The 22,170-nt window shown below is 39.6% G+C and overlaps 1 protein-coding gene across 10 annotated transcripts in view; it reads right to left on the bottom strand.

Annotated features, from left to right (window-relative positions):
• The window catches only part of CEP162 (centrosomal protein 162), a 95,228-nt gene that overhangs the window by 71,280 nt on the left and 1,778 nt on the right, over positions 1-22,170 (bottom strand). For 2 of the 10 annotated variants that reach the window (XM_081529770.1, XM_081529775.1), the window contains exons 1-6: positions 22,089-22,124; positions 20,088-20,286; positions 10,739-10,850; positions 6,847-6,993; positions 6,331-6,511; positions 2,149-2,216 (exon numbers count right to left, since the gene is read on the bottom strand). In XM_081529770.1, the coding sequence (XP_081385896.1) occupies positions 2,149-2,216; positions 6,331-6,511; positions 6,847-6,993; positions 10,739-10,850; positions 20,088-20,144 (565 nt within the window). In that variant the 5' untranslated portion in view covers positions 20,145-20,286; positions 22,089-22,124. Of the gene's footprint in view, positions 1-2,148; positions 2,217-6,330; positions 6,512-6,846; positions 6,994-10,738; positions 10,851-12,848; positions 12,959-17,455; positions 17,623-20,087; positions 20,287-21,918; positions 22,125-22,170 lie in introns of those variants that run through there. The other 8 variants (XM_081529769.1, XM_081529774.1, XM_081529773.1 and 5 more) reach the window with 6 other exon arrangements.

The raw sequence follows: 22,170 nt of genomic DNA, 5'->3' as shown, positions 1-22,170 counted from the left end.
GAGGCTCTTTAATTTTTCTTCACTATCAACCTAGACAGCATATTAAAAAGCAGAGACATTACTTTGCCAACAAAGGTCCGTCTAGTCGAAGCTTTCGTTTTTCCAGTAGTCATGTATGGATGTGAGAGTTGGACTATAAAGAAAGATGAGTGCAGAAGAATTGATGCTTTTGAACTGTGGTGTTGGAGAAGACTCGTAACAGTCCTTTGGACTGCAAGGAGATCCAACCAGTACATCCTAAAGGAAATCAGTCCTGAATATTCATTGGAAGGACTGATGTTGAAGCTGAAACTCCAATACTTTGGCCACCTGATGCGAAGAACTGACTCACTGGAAAAGACCCTGATGCTGGGAAAGATTGATGGTGGGAGAAGGGGATGACAGAGGATGAGATGGTTGGATGGCATCACCGACTCAATGGACAAGAGTTTGAGTAAGCTACAGGAGCTGGTGATGGACAGGGAAGCCTGGCGTACTGTAGTCCATGGGGTCACAAAGAGTCAGACACGACTGAGCGACTGAATTGAAGGTGACAGACGCTAACTAGGCTTATTACGGTGAACATTTCACAGTGTACACAGATATTGAATCATTATGATGTACACCTGAAGCTAATAAGTTATATATGTTACTTAATTTAAAAATAAATTTTAAAGATTCATTTGAAAATAAAAAGTAAAAAAATTCACTGGGAATGGTAACTATGTGAATAAGTATAAATATAGACTTTTATATTATGTGTAGGGATTTATAATAGTCTGTTAAAAGCAATAATAATGTTGAGGCCTTCCCCAACAGAAGGTGCTAAGCCTTGCACCACAGAAGGACATGGCCGAAGCTGACTGAGCCCCTTTGTAACCTTGCCAAAAGCACCCTGATAATCACTATCAAGTTTGCTGACTCCCAATTAGGCAAAGATGCCCATTCCACTAAGCAGCCTATACCGCCCCAATCCATCACCTAACACCAACCATCCAGCAAGAATTTTGTCTTAAGGCTATAAAAATTGGCTATTAACCCACAAAAACTGCCGACTCCCCTCATCTGTCAGCCCACTGTGCTTGCTGTATCCCCTTTATTTCTGCTCTTTGTTCTGAATAAATTCACTCCCTTCTGAAATGCTCTATGTCTGGAAATTCTTTTCCAACCTGTGCTCAGACTGCCTCAACAACTAATACTGCTGTACTGTGGGGTTTTAAGAGATGTAGAAGAAAAATGTATGGCAAAAATGGCAAAAAGGTTGGGGTAAGTCTATTACTGTTAAAATTCAAATAAAGTGGCATAATGTTATTTTAAAGTAGGCTCTAATGAAGTAAAGATGCACAGGCACAGTGTGAATCATAAGGCAACTATAAAAAAAATACAGCTAATAAGTACAACAAGCAATAAGAAGGGTTAAGATGGAATGCTATAAATACTCAACCCAATAAAATGTAGCACAAAAGCAGTAACAACAAAAAGATGGAAAGAAACAAATGGCAAAACAGTAAACAAACATACCAATGAATAGCTGTCTGCAAAGGGTAGAAACATTTCAACCAAAAGTCTGAGATTGTCTGACTGGATATAAAACCAAAATTCAAGCTATACACTACCAAAAGAAAACCATTTAAAATATTAAAACAAAGACACATTTAAAGTCAAAAGACAGAAAAGGATGTATCTCCCTAACCATGCTTTGGAGGTTTTTGTCCTGGCTGCACACATTCCCCAGGTCCTAGGACAAAAGTTCCTTTTTCTGTTTTCCCAATAGGTCCGCTATCCATTCCCAACAAACAAAACAGTCCTGCTCTTATAACAATTTCTTAGTAGCTCCGTTTGTGACACAGGCAACTCACTCTACCTGTTCAAGCTCTTTCCAAGATAAGAGAAAAATAATTAAAAATAAAATTGTATTATCAAGTGAAAATAAAGTCACTCAATTGTCTCTGACTCTTTGTGACCCCATGGATTGTAGCCCACAAGGCTCCTCTGTCCATGGAATTCTCCAGGCAAGAATATTGGAGTAGGTTGCCATTTCCCTCTCAGGGGATCTTCCTGACAACCCAGGGATCGAACCCAGGTCTCGAAGCCCTCTCTTATCAATGTCTTTATTAAAAGCTATATTATCTTTTCAAATAGCGTAAATTTTAAAACCAATAAAATTACCTGCTAGTTCTTCATGTTTTGATTCATTCTCATGTTTATTTTCCGTTGGCTCCATATTAGCTTGATTACTAGAAAATATTTAATATCACACATTAATAATACATTTCCATGCAATCTTTTGTGTATATTTTTTAAAAAGTCTCTTAACATTACGTATTTCTTCTTAAGTACGCTTGTTCTAGCAAAAGCTAAAAATCTGGAAACTATGCAGGCAATGTTTTAAAAATGAAGGCTCTTCAAAGCCTGAAACTAACTGTAGCCAATGAAGAAATATAAGGCAGGGGCTGAGGGCAGAAAATGCCATATTTTTTAACTTTATACACAAATATATACAATTTTACACATAAATGTGTGCCTTATATTTCTCAGGCCCCAGACAGCCTTTCTACACTACAGGTTAGGAATGGCCCACAAGCTGCAAGAACCAATCAAGTATATGTGGAAGCCAGAAAAAAAATTCTTAGAGTCAGTATTTGCATGCTAATAAGCAATTTCATCCTAAAATGGAAGCTGAATGAGAGCCTTAAACCAGTAAACACTCAGCAAGGTGTTTTAACTATATTGGTATATCAGTTCATATACTGTGCTTTTTTCAAACCAAAGAATCAGTTCTACCTTTTTCAGTCCCCTAACCAAGTCTTTAGTGAAATCATTAGCAGGCCCAAGAAACTATAAACTCTAATAACAGTAGCAGCAAACACCATATATTCAATACTACAATGTACTCTGACTAGGCTGTTCTTGACTAGAAGTATCATAATTAGGAACATTGTTCAGTTCTGTTCAGTCGCTCAGTCGTGTCTCTTTGCAACCCCATGGACTGCAGCATGCCAGGCCTCCCTGTCCATCACCAACTCCTGGAGTTTACTCAAACTCATGTCCATCAAGTCGGTGATGCCATCAACCATTTTATCCTATGTCGTCTCCTTCTCCTCCCACCTTCAATCTTTCCCAGCATCAGGGTCTTTTCAAATGAGTCAGCTCTTATCAACAGGTGGCCAAAGTATTGAAGTTTCAGCTTCAACATCAGTCCTTCCAATGAATTGTCAGGAAATTTCCTTTAGGATGGACTGGTTGGATCTCCTTGCAGTCCAAGGGACTCTCAGGAGTCTTCTCCAACACCACAGTTCAAAAGCATCAATTCTTCAGTGCTCAGCTTTCTTTATAGTCCAACACTCACATCCATACATGACTACTGGAAAAATCGTAGCCTTGACTAGACAGACCTTTGTTGGCAAAGTAATGTCTCTGCTTTTTAATATGCAGTCTAGGTTTGTCATAACTTTTCTTCCAAGGAGTAAGCATCTTTTAATTTCATGGCTGCAATCACTATCTGCAGTGATTTTGGAGCCCCCAAAAATAAAGTCTGCCACTGTTTCCCCATCTATTTGCCATGAAGTGATGGGACCAGATGCCATGATCTTAGTTTTCTGAATGTTGAGCTTTAAGCCAACTTTTTCACTCTCCTCTTTCACTTTCATCAAGAGGCTCTTTAGTTCCTCTTCACTTTCTGCTCTAAGTGTGGTATCATCTGCATATCTGAGGTTATTGATATTTCTCCCGGCAATCGTGATTCCAGCTTATGCTTCTTCCAGCCCAGTGTTTCTCATGATGTACTCTGCATATAAGTTAAATAAGTAGGGTGAAAATATACAACCTTGACATACTCCTTTTCCTATCTGGAACCAGTCTGTTGTTCCATGTCCAGTTCTAACTGTTGCTTCCTTACCTGCATACAGATTTCTCAAGAGGCAGGTCAGGTGGTCTGGTATTCCCATCTCTTTCAGAATTTTCCAGTTTGTTGTGATCCACATAGTCAAAGGCTTTGGCACAGTCAAAGTCTACAGCCAGTAGTAGATGCTTTTCTGGAACTCTCTTGCTCTTTCCATGATCCAGCAGATGTTGGTAATTTGATCTCTGGTTCCTCTGTCTTTTCTAAATCTAGCTTGAACATCTGGAAGTTCATGGTTCACATATTGCTGAAGCCTGGCTTGGAGAATTTTGAGCATTACTTTGCTAGCCTGTGAGGTGAGTACAATTGTGCAGTAGTTTGAGCATTCTTTGGCATTGCCTTTTTTTGGTATTGGAATGAAAACTGACCTTTTCTAGTTCTGTGGCCACTGCTGCATTTTCCAAATTTGCTCGCATATTGAGTGCAGCACTTTAACAGCATCATCTCTTGGGATTTGAAATAGCTCAACTGGAATTCCATTACTTTCACTAGCTTTCTTTGTAGTGATGCTTCCTAGGCCCACTTGACTTTGCATTCCAGGATGTCTGGCTCTAGGTGAGAGATCACACCAGCATGATTATCTGGGTCGTGAAGATTTTTTTGGTATAGTTCTTCTGTGTATTCTTGCCACATCTTCTTAATATCTTCTGCTTCTGTTAGGTCCATACCATTTATGTCCTTTATTGAGCCCATCTTTGTATGAAATGTTCCCTTGGATCTCTAATTTTCTTGAAGAGATCTCTAGGAACATTGTTAAGAATAAGGAAACATTAAGAAATATTCCAAAGGGACAAAAACTTGTGGCCAGCAAACCTGTGTATGCTTATTCTGTGTTGTCACTGTTAAGACAGGCAATCACCATGGGCCATTAGGATCTCTGCATGTTCTTGCTGGGTAAGCCAAGAACATAAGGCACAGACCCTCCTTCCTAGGTCATTTCTCAACAGTTGCAGTGATCAACTCTGAAAGACAGGCAATGTTTATGCCCTCAAAGCAGGCTTGTTTCTACTTATTAAAAAAGCCATAGAGTCCCCGAGCTCAGTAACCCTTTCCTGTAAAGCAGCCCACTACATGGCTGGACAGCCATCATGGACCCCATGAAACCTGTTGGACAAGGGAAACTGAGGCAAATCAACGTGGCACTTGGGTCCTGCTTTTGTCAAGAGAAAGTCATTTTGTTTCTGACCCAAGAACCCTTGTCAATTGTCAGCATCCATAAAACCACAGTTTAGTTTGCAAGTAGGGTAAAAATCTCAGACCCTACGTAGTTCATGACAGTCACTGCTTTGTCCACTGTCTGTAAGAAACTAAGCTTCCTGAGGAGACCAGGCACTCTAATGATCAGAGGCTATGAGTTTCCTGACCCTTAATTTGAATGTAGTTAGGTATTCTTAAAATCTTAAACTTGTAATCTGACTTCCATTTATAATTTTCAAAATTAAATGGAAAACTTAAAACTTAGGATATTAAAGGTATCAGGTCTCACAAATCTTGAGAATGCCAAAGGTCTATGGCATGCACAAGGCACCAGCTCAGTAAAACTTCAGCTAGTAGAATTTCCAGGATAAATGAAGTTTCCTGATAATCTTTAGGGTGAACCATACACAAAGGGAGGACACAAACCAGATCTGTCTTTGCTCCCTGGTTCCTCTTTCCCTTTTTGTTCCCATCTTATTTTTAAAATTTTTGGCTGTACCACACAGCATGCAGGATCTTAGCTTTCCAACCAGGGATCAAACCTGTGTCCCCTGCAGTTGGAAGCATGGAGTCTTAACTACTTGACCACCAGGGAAGTCCCTCCCCTGAGTTTCTAACAGCTACCTGGACTCACTTTATCTGTAGAAGACGACTTAATAAATTACCTTCCTGGTTAGGTCTCGGAGAAGGCAATGGCACCCCACTCCAGTACTCTTGCCTGGAAAATCCCATGGATGGAGGAGCCTGGTAGGCTGCAGTCCACGGGGTCGCTAAGAGTCGGACACGACTGAGCGACTTCACTTTCAATTTTCCCTTTCATGCACTGGAAAAGGCAATGGCAACCCACTCCAGTATTCTTGCCTGGACAATCCCAGGGATGGCGGAGCCTGGTGGGCTGCCATCTGTGGGGTCGCACAGAGTCGGACACGACTGAAGCGACTTAGCAGCAGCAGCAGCAGCAGCAGGTTAGGTCTATTTAGCAATATGCTGTTCACCTCAAAAGTATATTGTGCATGAAATTTTGAGGCTCAAATACAAATGTATTCCAGTCAATATATATACCAATCATACTCTACACACTCATAAAACACATATACCCTGATCAAAATAATGAACAGAAAATAGAATTAAAAATAAGATTTAAAATTTGCCTGTTATAATGTTTACCCCTTTAATCCCATGCATATACTAGCTTTATAAAAATATAGAAAGACACAAAAATTATTTAATTGTTTATATTGTATTTACATTACCTATGTAAAGCTTTAAAATGTATGGAGTCATTAGAATCCAATTCCTTATTTAACCTTGAATAATCAATGGACGATGTTAAGCCTTTCTCAAGCCTGGCAAAAAATTGTTCTTTTTCCTCTTGCTCTTCTAACGTGTCCACTCCCAATCCGAGAATGCTACGATTGAGCTCAGAAACTATCTCTAAATAGAAAGCACAAATATATTTCATTAACATATACAATTTTGAAGAAATGAATTTTAATGCTGCATTTATTGAAATTATATAGCAAAACTTAAAAAAAATCTAAAACATATTTTACCTACTCTCTTACCACCAAACATAGATTTATGTTCATAATACATAAGGTTATGTGGATTCTCCAGAGGTCTAACTCTAAACCTTCTGGGAAGATATTAAATCTGTTTACACACTTCAGTGAAGGAGGCTCCAAGAGAGCTAAGAGTTAATTTTTCTAAAAACTCTGATTATAAGCATCATAATTAACCTGTCAACTTATATCCCCCACAATTCTTACCGTTGGCTTCTAAGCTGTCAATACTCAAGACAGAGGTTCCACTGCTCTTAAGAAACTGAATCCTTTCAGCAGACTCCTCTTCTGTTTCCATAACAGGCTGAGAAGTCTTCTTTGTTTTCAAATAGCTTACATTTGTCCCAAATGGTCCTGAAATGAGATTTAATATAGTTGGGATATTTACATTAAGAGAATTGTTTTGACCACTATGCCAACATAGTAATACTGTTATACTAGCTTAGACTTGTTAGGCTATTATATGAGTTATACTAGGAGACAGTAGCTAAATCTGCTATATGAAATAAAAATTCATCAGACAAAAAATTCAGGAAAATTACAGTTCTATTTGATTGGGTGAATCTTACCCGATGGAATATTTTAAAAATTTGCGTCAAGACTTTAAAAATTAATTATTCTGAAGCACAAATACTTAATACATTAACCATGCCACTTGAAAGATTATCTCCTGCTTTACATGAAGGAAGGAAGGGAGACAACTCTAGGCTGGGGAACAAGCAGGTCCAAGGGTCAAAAACAGGAGGGCAGGCCACATGCAAGGATGCAAAAAGGTCAGTGAGGGTAGTCTGGGGGAAGTAACCCCAAGGCGGGAGTCAATGGTCAGACCATGCTCATCTTCATAGGCTGGGGAAGGGGTTTTGCTCTTCATTCTAAAAGCACTAAAAAACACTGGAAAAGTTATACAATAACAAATTTTCTTTATCCTAGCAATACATAATTGTTGTAAAAAACTGATATATGGAAAAAATAACTATAATGTATGATATAAAGATTGAGATTAGAAAAACACCACTTTTGCTTAGAAGAAAGCCTTATCAAAATAAGTTACAAATTCTGACTTCAATTTCCTACTTACTGTCCTACTGGAAAGGGTTCAGAATCAAATTATTTTATGGCTCTGTGTGAATAATGGTTTTAATGGGTCCAATAATAACATCAACACAGAGAAAATCAGATTTCAGATGAAAATATGCATGCCAAGGTTGGAGTGCTGTCGAGGCATCTGTCCAGGGGTCTCAGCCGGGCTCTGAAGCTGGACTCAGGGATGTGACCCACACTAACCCACCTCACAAGAGACTAATACAACCGAAACCAAGATCTGATTCAGTTATTTATAATGAAGAGTATAACCAGTAGGAGAATTAGATAGTTTCACCTTCTCTGCAGAACATCTTGTCTTAATGGCAATTGAAAGGGAAAGCAAAATTATAAGGTAGAATTGGCTCAATGCTGATGTTTAATGGTGTCTCTTTAAGACTGGAAATGCATTACTCTCAAGAGGGCTGGTTCAGTTCTCCCTTAGAAGCTTCTACATGCTTGCTGGCAGGAATCATATTTTGTCTTTGTATACTAGTGCCAAATACTCAGAAGGTAATATGAGCTCAGTAAATGCTTGTGAATGAACGAGGGACCAGATTATGCCCTTGGGTAGAGAAACCTTCTCCACTGTGTTTAAATGGACATTGTCAAAGTTTCCTTCCTAAGTATCCTTTGCATCCCTTACTAACCAAATCCACTGATTGATACAGTCTTTAAAAAAATTTAGTCTCTTTAATCAGGTTACATTAAGTGTTGGTCTAGAACTCATTCTTTCCCTTTAGGGTGAGTTTGCATAAGTTTGCATACCCCAATTCTCATCCACTACTTTCTAGGAGACAGATTTTAAAGCTAATTAAGTCTCAAATTTTTGTCAACTATTTCAATAGTACTTAACCATATAATATCCTTTTCAAGCACCAATATGGGGAAAGATTCTAAAACAAAAAATTCTTCACATACAAGCTTTAGCATTGTGCATGATTTATAGATTTATGAAAAAATACACTGAATTTTTCAATAAGGCAATTCCTTACTGTGAAGTGTTAAAAACAACAGAGAAATGACTATTAAATTGTAACATTTACTTATTAAATACATTTATTATTTACTGTTGAGGGTCAAGGAGTACAAGGAAGGAAAAAGAAGAACTACAGAAATCCTATCAGTTCATAAAATAGTGCTTAAAGATCCACAGATTCTGTAAACATAGGTACGTAACAGAGGCAGCCTGGGGATCCTTATGAATTTGGCAGTATCACATATACTAGCTATAACGAAGAAAACAGGCAAAGAGTAATTTTCCCATTGTAAAAATGTGACTAGGAAAAGTTCTGGGAGAGATATACGCATGTGCTAGACAAGATCAATAATGAGTTCTTTACCATTAAGACAATGGTATTTGTTTTTTTTTACTGTTATTAACAGACAGTGATACCAAAATCAACAGGTCTACTAAAATCTTCCAAATGCAATGACATTAATACACTGTCAAGAGTATCTTATTAAATCACCTTAAATCAATTTACCATTAAACATAACTTATAAATATACCTATATTATTCACCATCTAAAACTAATTATAAATTATTTGAATGCAAAATAATCTGATAATGCAGAAATAGAGTCTCAATTATGTAACAAATATAAAATTAAATAATATGAAAATCAATGCAAACTTAAAATTCACTATTAGTATTATTTTCTTTATATATTTATATTGAGTTGGCCAAAAGGTTCATTTGATTTTTTCCAAAAGATGGCTCTAAGAGAGCTGAGTTATCTTTAACTTCATTAGAAAAAATTTCGTTAGATTATATTGTGACAGCTGGCATGTTAGGGTGCATTTAAAAAAAACCAACCTTACCAAAACTGGTGACTTGTTGCGTACCCATTTTAATATTGAAGATGGAAGAAAAAGCAACATATTCGGCATATCATACTTTATTATTTCAAGAAAGGTCAAAATGCTACTGAAACATTAAAAAAGATTTGTGCAGCGAGTGGGGAAGGTGTCGTGACTGATCGAACGTGTCAAAAGTGGTTTATGAAGTTTTGTGCTGGAGTTTTCTTGCTGGATGATGCTACGTGGTCAGGGAGCCCAGCTGAAGTAGATAGTGATCAAATCGAGAAATTAATTGAGAACAATAAATGTTATATACCATGTGGGAGACAGCTGACATACTTAACATATCCAAATCAAGCTCTGAAAATCCTTTGAACCAGTTTGGTTATGTTAATCACTTTGGGTGCCACATAACTTAAGCAAAAAAACTTTCTTGACTGTATTTCCACATGCAATTCTCTACTGAAACATAATAAAAATGGTGCTTTTTAAAATAAGTTGTGATGGGTGATGAAAAGCGGATACTGTACAATAATGTGGAACCAAAGAGATTGTGGGGCAAGTGAAATGAACCACCACCAACCACACAAGACTGGTCTTCATCCAAAGAAGGTGATGTTGTACATATGGTAGGGATAGAAGGAAGCCCTCTATTATGAGCTCCTTCTGGAAAAACAATGCCAACAAGTACTGCTCCCAGTTAGACCAACTAAAGGTAGCACTTGATGAAAAGCGTCCAGAATTAGTCAATATAAACAACATGATCTTCCATCAAGCTAACACAAGTTTCTTCAATGACCAGGCAAAAACTGTTACAGCTTAGCTGGGAAGTTTTGATTCATCCGCTGTATTTACGAGACACTGTAATTTTGGATGCCCATTTACTTTGGTCTTTACAAAATTCTCTTAATGAAAAAAATTTCAATTCCCTGGAAGACTGTAAAAGGCACCTGGAACAATTCTTTGCTCAAAAAGATAGTCTTGGGGAAGATAGAATTACAAAGTTTTCTGAAAAATGGCAGAAGGTAGTGGAACAAAATGATGAATATGTTGTTCAATAAAGTTCTTGTTGAAAATGAAAAATGTGTCTTTTAGTTTTACTTAAAAAACCAAAGGAATTTTTTGCCCAACGTAAACAGTGCAGTAAGAAAATCCAGAATCAAAAGTCTTGTCTGCCCCCTTGTGGTCAAATAATTTAAAATTAGCAGTATTTACCACCATTTTCAAATTCATCTTCGGTTATCCACCACGGCACTGTATCTTTCTTCTTCACTTCTTTAGGTTGTCTAGGTGTTTTATTTGAATTTTCAAAAGAATCATCTGAAAGCTAAATCAGATATAAAATACTGAATTTTATATTCAAGAATCCCAGATTTATCACTGAAAATGTTTCTCTTAATTCTTGACCATTAGTGCTTGTCACAATGATTAATAAACTTTAATGAAAAAATTTTATTTCTCCTTTTCTACTATTTAGGTCCAAATCTTACTACAATCATAAACTCCTACTCTAAACCTAATCTAGGTACCTCCCTTACTCTCAGCCAGTATCTCTCTTTGACTGAGAAAATGAAGACCCTACAGACAAAACCACCCTCCTTCTCACCCCCTTCACTCCACCACTCAACTCACCTGTTAAGACACTGATTTCCTCTCTCAGAAGAGAAATTCTTTCCTCCACTCCAAGGAGAACCTGCAGGGGGCCCACTTCCCTCATCAGGTTCTTACTTACCAGGTAACCCTAGTGCATCTCTGTCTCGCTCCCTCCTCAACCTCCTATCGCTCCTTCCCTCAGGTTATTAAACCTGCTCATTGCTGCATCCCCAGGGCCAAGCCCAGCACCTGGCATAATCATAGGATAAAAGAATGCAGGCTGATTCATGTCAATGTATGGCAAAAACCACTACAATATTGTAAAGTAATTAGCCCCCAACTAAAATAAATAAATTTATTAAAAAAAAAAAAAAAAAGAATGAACACTCAACTCTTCTCTAATTAGAAAAGGGCTTCCCAGGTGGTTCAGCGGTAAAGAATCCCCCTGCCAATGCAAGAGATGTGGGTTCGATCTCTGGGTCGGGAAGATCCCCTGGAGAAGGAAATGGCAACCCACTTCAGTAGTCTCGCCTGGAAAATTCCTTGGACAGAGGAGCCTGGCAGGCTACAGTACATGGGATCACAGAAGAGTCAGACTAAACAACAAATTAAAATGCAAACAAAAACAAACAAAAAAAAGAGGCAAAGGTTCTTAGTCCTACATCCCCCTTTCACTCTACCCATCACTTTTCTTTTATATACATTCTAACTCCTGAAGGTCATTGCTAAACTCCTTAAAATCTGGTCTCCATCCAAAACAACCCTCCTCAGTCACCAAAGGCCTCCAAAATCCACAAATAAAGAACCACTGTCAGCTGTCTCGCTGGTAGACCACAGGATTAGACAAAGTGACCAACTCTCACTTTCTGAAACTCTCGAGTCCACAGTACCACCTCCTCCAGGTTACACCTCATCTCTCTGTGACCTTTCCTAACCAACTCTTCTAGCTCCTGGCTCTTCTGCTCTTTTGTTAATACGAAACTTGCCCAGAACTCTGCTCTTAGTCCTTTTAACCCTCACTTTAACACACTTTTTCTGGAGAAGAAACTAACATTTATTAATGACTTGCCTGATCTATGTCAGGATCTATACCCAGGTTATCTCACTCTTCAAACAATCCAGCAGAGATTTACTGATAGGGAAGTAAACTCAGAGAAGTTAAGCAACTTGCCCAGGTTGCTACTGTCAGTAAGTGATAACAGAGATGGGGTTCAAAATTGGGTTTCCCTGATTGAAACCTGTCCACTTTCAAAGACACTGTATGGTCTCCCAACTAGGGCAATGGAATGACTTTTTAAACTTTTGAGATGATTACACACACATTTCCACCTGCCAAGCAAACAACTCTTACTTCAATGACTTGTAAGAATGCCATTTAAAAATGTTCAAAAAGAACTCACTGTCTTTCCTGATCACCAGGCAGGAAGAGGGGGAGAAGGAAAGAAAGAATATTCTTTACTCCATCTGAATTTTCATTGGATCACTTTCCACTCAGTCTTCAACTTCACTGTCACTCTGAAATGTTCCATTTCTCTCTCCTTTCTGTCTCTCCCTGATTACCCAACTCTGATAACCTGCCTCAGATTCAGTCTTTTCCTCCTAAACTCATGGCTATGTAAGAGCATGAAAGGACTGCAAGTTTTTGGAGCCAGAGAAATCTGAGTTCAAACTTTAACTTCAAAATAAGTTAGTTTTGTTTATACATCTAGAAAACAGGCAAGGTAACACCGACCTTGCAGAGTTGTGGCAAAGATCATTAAAGAAATGGAGAATGCCCGGGCAGGCACCGTCTAATGCATAGAAGGATTCTCACTTTCGACAATCTTCCACATTGCTTTCTGGCTACATCATAAAAATCAAAACAAAAAAGCTGGTTAACAACAGTGCTGCTGAGGATACGGAGAAACTGGAAGCCTAAAGCTACTAATATACTGCTGATGAGAGAGTAAAATGGTGCAGCCACCTAGAAAACAGTCTGGCAGTTCCTCAAAAGGTTAAATGTTGAGGTTAAACCACATGACCCAGCATTTCCCACCCTCTGGCATATACATAAGAGAAATGAAAACATGTCCCCACAAAAATTATATACAATTGTCATAGCAGCATTATTGATAATTGCCAAAAAGTATAAAGAACTCAAATGTCCATCAACTGATAAGTAGGTAAGCAAAATGTGGTAAATCCATACAATGCAATATTATTCAGCTATAAAGGAGGAATGAGGTACTAACAGGTATGTCAGCATGGATGAACCTTGAAAATGTTAAGTGGCACAAGCTATAAGAAAGATCCATATGAACTTGGGTAGGAAGAGAAGAAAAAAGATCAGGTCAGGACCTGTTCTCCAGGGAGGGGATACAGAAAAGGAAGGGGATTAAAAGGCTCAGAGACCCACCCTGGGGAGTAAGTGCCTAGAACTACATATGTGGGGCACCAGCCCTGGGGTCTGACACTGGGAACATGATCCCCTTAGCTGGTTAGAAAGCCAGTGACAGCAGGGCCGTAAGAAACCCAAACTCTGCCTGTGACGAGTGTGCACACATTTGCTTACTCCCAAAACAAGGTGGAGGAAGCAGACGGAAACTGCACGGAACGCTGGCTGCCGTCCTGTAACCACCCTGGAACAAGCCAAACCCCTACTCCAGCCCCGCCTGCTCCAGCCCCGCTCCTCTCTAGGGAAAGATGACAGTGCTAGGAGGGAGGTGTACACACAGGGAACAGGACCAGCTGGGACCCGACCCTCAGGGTTTCTGCTCCAGCAACTTCGGACCTGCTCCCAGCCTCACGGGGTGGTGTTTGTCACCGAGCAGAGAAGCTACTGGCTGACACCTGGCTCTGGCTTGAGCACCTTCATCTCTAGTCCCATTGCCTACCAAGATGATAGGTGTCAGCACACCCTGGAGAAAGACATGACTCCTGTCTATGGCAGATCCAGCTCTCCCATCAAAGCCACAGGGCACACAGACTGTATAGGGATGCTCCCTCAAAGGGACACCCCTTCAAGATGCGGATAGGTAACTGTTTCACCTAATTTCACAGAGATGGAGAAAGTTAAACAAAATGAGAAGACAGAGGAATTTGTTTCAAACAAAAGAACGAAAACTAATGAAACAGAGATAAACAATTTACCAGTAAGAGTTCAAAGCATTAGTAATAAGAATGTTAATTAAATTAGAAAAAAGAATAGATGAACACAGTGAGAATTTTGACAAGAAACTAGAAAATATAAAAGAACCAATCAGATCTGAAGAATACAACTATAATGAAAAACACACTAGAACGAATTAACAGCAGAATTTAGAGGACGGAATAATCAAACAGGAAAAAGAAAAACAAATTTAAAAAATGAAAACAATTTAAGGGACCTCTGAGACATCACCAAGTATACCAATATTCTTATCATAGGGGTCCCAGGTGGAGAAGTCAGAGAAAAAGGAGTTGAAAATCTATTTGATGAAATTATGGCTGAAAACTTCCTGAACCTGAAGAAGTAAACAAACATCCAGGTACAGGAGGCCTGGAGAGTCCTGAACAAAATGAATCCAGATAGACTCACACCAAGACATATCACAAGCGAAGAGTTATTAAAATGTTAAAAGCGGAAGTTCAGTTTAGTTCAGTCGCTCAGTCGTGTCCGACTCTCTGCGACCCCATGAATTGCAGCACGCCAGGCCTCCCTGTCCATCACCAACTCCCGGAGTCTACCCAAACCCATGTTCATCAAGTCAGAGATGCCATCCAACCATCTCATCCTCTGTCGTCCCCTTCTCCTCCCGCCCCCAATCCTACCCAGCATTAGGGTCTTTTCCAATGAGTCAACCCTTCGCATGAGGTGCCCAAAAGTATTGGAGTTTCAGCTTCAACATCAGACCTTCCAATGAACACCCAGGATTGATCTCTTTTAGGATGGATTGATTGGATCTCCTTGAAAGTCCAAGGGACTCTCAAGCGTCTTCTCCAACACCACAGTTCAAAAGCATCAATTCTTCGGTGCTCAGCTTTCTTCACCGTCCAACTCTCACATCCATACATGACCACTGGAAAAACCATAGCCTTGACTAGACGGACTTTTGTTGGCAAAGTAATGTCTCTGCTTTTAAATATGCTATCTAGGTTGGCCATAACCTTCCTTCCAAGGAGTAAGCGTCTTTTAATTTCATGGCTGCAGTCACCATCGGCAGTGATTCTGGAGCCCAAAAAAATAAAGTCTGACACTGTTTCCCCATCTATTTCCCATGGAGTGATGGGACCAGATGCCATGATCTTAGTTTTCTGAACGTTGAGCTTTAAGCCAACTTTTTCACTCTCCTCCTTCACCTTCATCAAGAGGCTCTTTAGTTCTTCTTCACTTTCTGCCATAAGGGTGGTGTCATCTGCATATCTGAGGTTATTGATATTTCTTCCAGCAATCTTGATTCCAGCTTGTGATTCTTCCAGCCCAGCGTTTCTCATGATGTACTCTGCATATAAGTTAAATAAGCAGGGTGACAATATACAGCCTTGATGTACTCCTTTTCCTATTTGGAACCAGTCTGTTGTTCCATGTCCAGTTCTAACTGTTGCTTCCTGACCTGCATACAGGTTTCTCAAGAGACAGGTCAGATGGTCTGGTATTCCCATCTCTTTCAGAATTTTCCACAGTTTATTGTGATCCACACAGTCAAAGGCTTTGGCATAGTCAATAAAGCAGAAATAGATGTTTTTTTGGAACTCTCTTGCTTTTTCGATGATCCAGCAGATATTGGCAATTTGATCTCTGGTTCCTCTGCCTTTTCTAAAACCAGCTTGAACATCTGGAAGTTCACGGTTCACGTATTGCTGAAGCCTGGCTTGGAGAATTTTGAGCATTACTTTACTAGCATGTGAGATGAGTGCAACTGTGCAGTAGTTTGAGCATTCTTTGGCATTGCCTTTCTTTGGGATTGGAACGAAAACTGACCTTTTCCAGTCCTGTGGCCAGTGCTGAGTTTTCCAAATTTGCTGGCATATCGAGTGCAGCACTTTCACAGCATCACCTTTGAGGATTTGAAATAGCTCAACTGGAATTCCATCACCTCCACTAGCTTTGTTCATAGTGATGCTTTCTAAAGCCCACTTGACTTCACATTCCAGGATGTCTGGCTCTAGGTGAGTGATCACACCATCGTGATTATCTGGGTTGTGAAGCTCTTTTTTGTACAGTTCTTCTGTGTATTCTTGCCACCTCTTCTTAATATCTTCTGCTTCTGTTAGGTCCATACCATTTCTGTCCTTTATCGAACCTATCTAAAAGCGGAAGTGATTATTCTAAAAGGCAACAACAGAAAAACAAAGGGTCACATACAAGCAAACCACCACTCCTCCCCCCACCAAGCTATCAGATGATTTTTCTGCAGAAACTTTGCAAGCCAGAAGAGAAAGATATGATATATTTAAAATGCTAAAAAGGAAAAAACTAAAACCTAGGATACTCTACCCAGCAGGATTATCATTTGGAACTGAAGGACAGATGAAGAACTTCTCAGACAAGCAAAGACTAGACGAGTTCATCAATACTAAACTGACCCTAAAAGAAATGTTGAAGAGTCTTCTCTCAGTGGAAAAGAAAATGCTGTAAGAAGCAAGCGCGTATAGGAAAGGAAAAATCTCACTAATTAAGACAAATATATAGTAAAGGCTATGAACCAACCACTTAAATAAATTATCACAAAGATTCAAAAGAAAAATTGTATCATCAACTGTAATTACAATAAACAGGTAAGGGATAAAAATGAAGACGTAAAATATGACACAAAACACAAAAACACAAAATACTGGAGAGGGGAGGAAAAAATATAGATCTTTTAGAATGTGTTTGAACTTACCATGGATACACAAACACTACAGACAAAGGAACACAAGCATATCACTAAAGAAAATCATCAAACCACAGGGAAGAAACAAAAAGGAGAAAAGAACAGAGAAGTAGTACAAAACCCAAAAATAAGCAATAAAATGGCAGTAAGAACAAACCTATTGCTTGAAATGTCAATGGACTAAATGCTCCAAAAGACACAGAGTGGCTGATTGAACAGCATCAACAAAAAAAAGCCATCTATAGGTTGCTTACAAGAGACTCACTTCAGAGATAAGGACACACAAAAACAAAGTGAGAGGCTGCAAGAAGTTATTTCACACAAATGGAAACAATGAGAAAGCAGGGGTGGCAATACTTATATCAGACAAAACGGACTTGATAACAAAGTCTATAACAAAGACCTAGGGCATTATATAATGATAAAGGCATCAACACAAGAAGAGGATACAACGTTCACTAAAACATATGCACCTAATATAGTGGCTCAGTAGTAAAGAACCCACCTGCAACGCAAGAGACTCGGGTTTGATTCCTGGGTCAGGAAGATCCCCTGGAGAAGGAAATGGTAACCCACTCCAGTATTCTTGCCTGGGAAATCTCATGGACAGAGGAGCCTGCGCATTACAGTCCATGGGGTCGCAAGAGAGTCAGACATGACACAGCAACTAAACTACAACAAATATATAAAGCAAATGTTAATAGATATAAATGGACAAAAATAGTCTCTATGTGTGTTAAAAATCACATCAAAAAAAATACATAGGAATAAACTTAACCGAGAAGGTGAAAGACGTTGTTGTTGTTTAGTCGCTAAGTCGTGTCTGACTCCTTTGTTACCCCATGGACTATAGCTGACCAGGCTCCTGTCCATGGGATTTCCCAGGCAAGAATACTGGAGTGGATTGCCATTTTCTTCTCCAGGGCATCTTCCTGACCCAGGGTTCGAATCCCTGTCTCTTGCATTAGCGGTGGGTTTTTTAGTACTGAGCCACCTGGGATGCCCACAAAAGACATACAGTCTGAAAACTATAAAATACTGATAAAGGAAACTGTGATACAACAAAATGGCAAGATATCTCACGTTCATGGACCAGAAGAAGATTATTAAAATGTACATACTACCCAAAGCAAGCTACACACTTAATGTATACCTATCAAAACATGCATGACATTTTTCACAGAACTAAAACAATCCTAAAATTTATATGGAACAATTAAAGGCCCTGAATTGCCAAAGCAATCTTGAGAAAAAAGAATGAAGCTGGAGGTATTAAGTTCTCTGACCTCAGACTATACTAGAAAGCTCCAGTAATCACAACACTGTGGTACTGGCACAAAAATGACACATCCATCAATAGAGCAGAATAGAGAGCTCAGAAATAAACCTTTGCATTCATGGTCAATAAATCTACAACAAAGGAAACAAGAATATACAATGGAAAAAAGTCTCTTACTGAAGTAAGTGGTGCTGGAAAAACTGAATAGCTCCATGTAAAACAATGAAATTGGAAAATTTTCTCACATCATATACAAAAATACTCAAAATGGATTAAAGACCTAGCATAAAACCTGAAACCATAAAGCTCCTAGAAGAAAACATAGACAGAACACTTTGTTATAAATCATAGCAGCTATTTTTTTGGGTCTATCTCCTAAGGCAAAGGAAACAGAAGCAAAAATAAACAAATGGGACCTAATCAAACTTGAAAGCTTTTGCACAGTAAAGGAAACCATTGACAAAATGAAAAGAACCTACAGAATGGGAAAAAACAATCACATATCATATGTTCAATAAGGGGTAAATATTCAAAATACATCAATAGCTCATGTAACTCACTATCAAAAATAGAGCAACGCCGCCCCCCCAACCCCAATCTGATTAAAAAATGGACACAAGATATACACATGGCTAACACACACATGAAAAGATGCTCAACGTTACTAATCAGGGAAATGCAAATCACAACCCCAAAGAGATATCGCCTCACACCTGTCAGAATGGCTCTGTGCATGCTCGGTTGTGTCTGACTCTTTGCAACCCTGTAGACTGTCGGGCTCCTCTATCCAAGGGATTCTCCAGGCAAGAATACTGGAGTGGGTTGCCATTTCCTCCTCCAGGGGATCTTCTTGATTCAGGAATTAAACCCAGGTCTCCTGCATTGGCAGGTGGATTCTTTACCACTGAGCCACCTGTGAAGCCTATCAGAATAGCTACAAATAGCAAATGCTGGTGAGGATGTAGAGCAAGGAGAATCCATGTACACTGTTAGTGGGAATGTACATTGGTGCAGTCACCATGGAAACAGTATGGAGGTTCCTCAAAAGACTAAAAACAGAAGTATCAAATGATATAGTGATTCCACTCCTGGATATATCTCCTACGACAAAAACACGCATTCGAAAGATAAACATATCCCAATTTTTCAAAGCAGCATTATTTACACTACCAAAGATATGGAAGCATCCTAAGTATTCATCAACAGATGAACAGATAAAGAAGGTGTGGTATATATGTATATATGGTGGAATATTACTCAACCGTAAAAAGAATAAAATTTGTCATGGACTGAACCTGCGTCTCCTGCATGGCAGGCAAATTCTTTATCGTCTGAGTCACCAGAGAAGCTCCTAGTATTGGCAGAGGGAACAGCTAGTAGTACAAAGCTCCTAACATGAATTGAGTTGGCATACCTGGAGGAGAAAAAAGGCATGACTGGAAAATGGGAAGGAATGGTATAAAGTCAGCGAGGTGAACATACCCAAAAGCACTAGGGCTTTGTCAGCCCCAGGAAGCAGTCTGGATTTTATCGTCTGCGTGATGGGAAGGAATAGAGTGTTTTACATTGGAGGAACAGAGTCTGATTTATGTCACAGACCATGTTGGCTGCAGTGTGGTGAAGGAACACTGGGACAGGAAATAGGAGCTGTTGCAGTAGCCTAATGAGATAATGGTGCCCTGGATTAGGATGGCTGCAGTGAAAAGGGAGAGAACTAGAGGGATGATAGATATACTCTGGAGACAGATGACAGAGCCTGATGACTGACTGATTGTATCTTACAGGTGAAACGGAGAATTGAAGAAATGAGTTTCTGGTGAGACAATTTACAATATAGCTTCTACAAATATAAACTTACTTCTTTCATGAACTGTTCAAACTCTTCATCCAGCTCTTCTTTGGAATAGTGGGCCATTATCAATACTTTTCACTTTCCAAAGTAAACATTCTGAAGTGTTTACAGCATTGGAAACACTAAATTGCAAGAGATAATAAACATCCTTTAAGGAACTCCGTATCACGTCAAAAAAACAGGCAGACTTGAACTTCAGACATTTCTTTAAAAAAAAATTATATTGAAATATAGTTAATTTACAATGTTATGTTAGTTTCAGGTGTACAGAAAACAGTTAGTTTCAGGTGTTTGTTCACTTACAGTTCAACATAAAAAGGAAGGAAAAAAAATAAAAAGATGGGCAGAAGACCTAAATAGGCATTTCTCCAAAGACATACAGATGGCCAAGAAGCCCATGAAAAGACGCTCAACATTACTAATTATTAGAGAAATGCAAATCAAAACTATAACGAGATATCACCTCATACTAGTCAGAAAGGCCATCATCAAAAAGTCTACCAACACTAAATGCTAGAGAGGGTATGAAGAAAAGAGAACCCTCCTACACTATTGGTGGTAATGTAAATTGGTGTGGCCACTACGGAGAACAGTATGGAGGGTCTTTATTAGAAACCAAAAATATAACTACTGTCTTGCTGTATCTCACTGTTCCATTCGCTGAACCCAGGGTAGGCAAGTCGCCAGCCATAAGCTGGAAGAAAACTCAAGGAACCCTAGGAACTGCAGACATATTTAGTCTCTCCTGACTGGCACAGCAGACGCAGTGTATTCTGCCGTGGTTGACCCAGCAGATCCAGCCATAACCCGGCCATAATACAGAGGCAAGGGCTTTTCAGGTGGGGCTTATATAGGTTACGTGCATGCCCACTGCTATAAGTGATCTCAGCTCTTACATAACCATATATTTACAAAATGTGGGGTGAGAGCAAGAGGCTGTGGGGTGAGAGAGCCTGACCACAGCCACTAGGGCTAGTTGGCTCTTTCCCTACAACTACCATATGATCCAGTGATCCCACTCCCGCGCAGGCATTTCTCTTATGATTTAGCATATATGTACAAGCATTGACCAGTAAACTGAATGAGAGATTCCTAATTCATTAATAAAATTGATTTAACAAGCAGCTTTTACAGTGTGCATTATACTTAAGAGTTCAGAATTGCATTTTCATCCTTAATATCTAATTATTAGAAAGTGGTCTCCACAATATTTCCTAAATCTATGCATATCTCTGTGGGTGTATGTATTAACATCTCTTAAACCAGGGCTTCTCAAGAAAACTTTTAAAAACTAGCATATTCAAAAGACTGTTTCCCTTCTGCAAAAGAAAAGGCAGAGTTTGTGCAGTTTTATCATTCAGCTAATTATCAATCCATATTTAAAAGTTTTGCAAAATACACTGTTCCTGATACTGGGGACGCCTCCAGATACAAATTTCTGGATTGAGTTATTAAGACTCCGAATCTACCTAAAACAAAGTGGAGTATACAAGTTAGAAAAAAATTAGCATCTTTCAGAGGGAGGGAAGGTCAACAAAAACTATGCAATGGTGATGCGCAACGCTAAACTCTCCCGTCTCCCCTCATGAATCCAACGGCGGGTCTGCGCCAACTTCTGGACTGTAACTCCTTGAAGCAGCTCCGACCCAAACTTCCTTTTGTAGAGGCGAGAGGTGTGGAGACTTGCGAGAGGTGTGGAGACTTGGACAACACTTTGGCCAATCTGCGCAATCACACCTCCTCCCCCACTTCAGCATTTCGGTTCAGTTCAGGGTGGCGGCGGTTAAGGTCTTGGCCCCAAATTCTAGGTCAAAGGCGGATCCCGCCCGACGAGTACCCGGCCGCAGAAAGCGCAAGTCTGGCGTCCGCGAGAAGACAAAGGCGCTCGCCGTCGAGTCGGGGCGGAGGTGGGGAGTGACCCGAAACTCAAGGCCCCAAGAAGCAGGTCTGAGCACAGTCTGGACGCTGCTGAACAGAGCGGGAAACAGGTATCCACGCCTCACCTACCTTTGCTTCCGAATTCCGCGCTTTCCCGGAAGGTCCAAGGGGTGGGGGTGAGGGGCAGCCAGTTGCCAGGGTAACGAACGTC

This window comes from Giraffa tippelskirchi, chromosome 9 (assembly GCF_054371585.1).
Source record: "Giraffa tippelskirchi isolate mGirTip1 chromosome 9, T2T-mGirTip1v1.2.pri, whole genome shotgun sequence".
Classification (NCBI taxonomy): domain Eukaryota; kingdom Metazoa; phylum Chordata; class Mammalia; order Artiodactyla; family Giraffidae; genus Giraffa; species Giraffa tippelskirchi.
The sequence above is the reverse complement of the archived record's forward strand: the minus strand, read 5'-3'. Positions and strand labels throughout refer to the sequence as shown.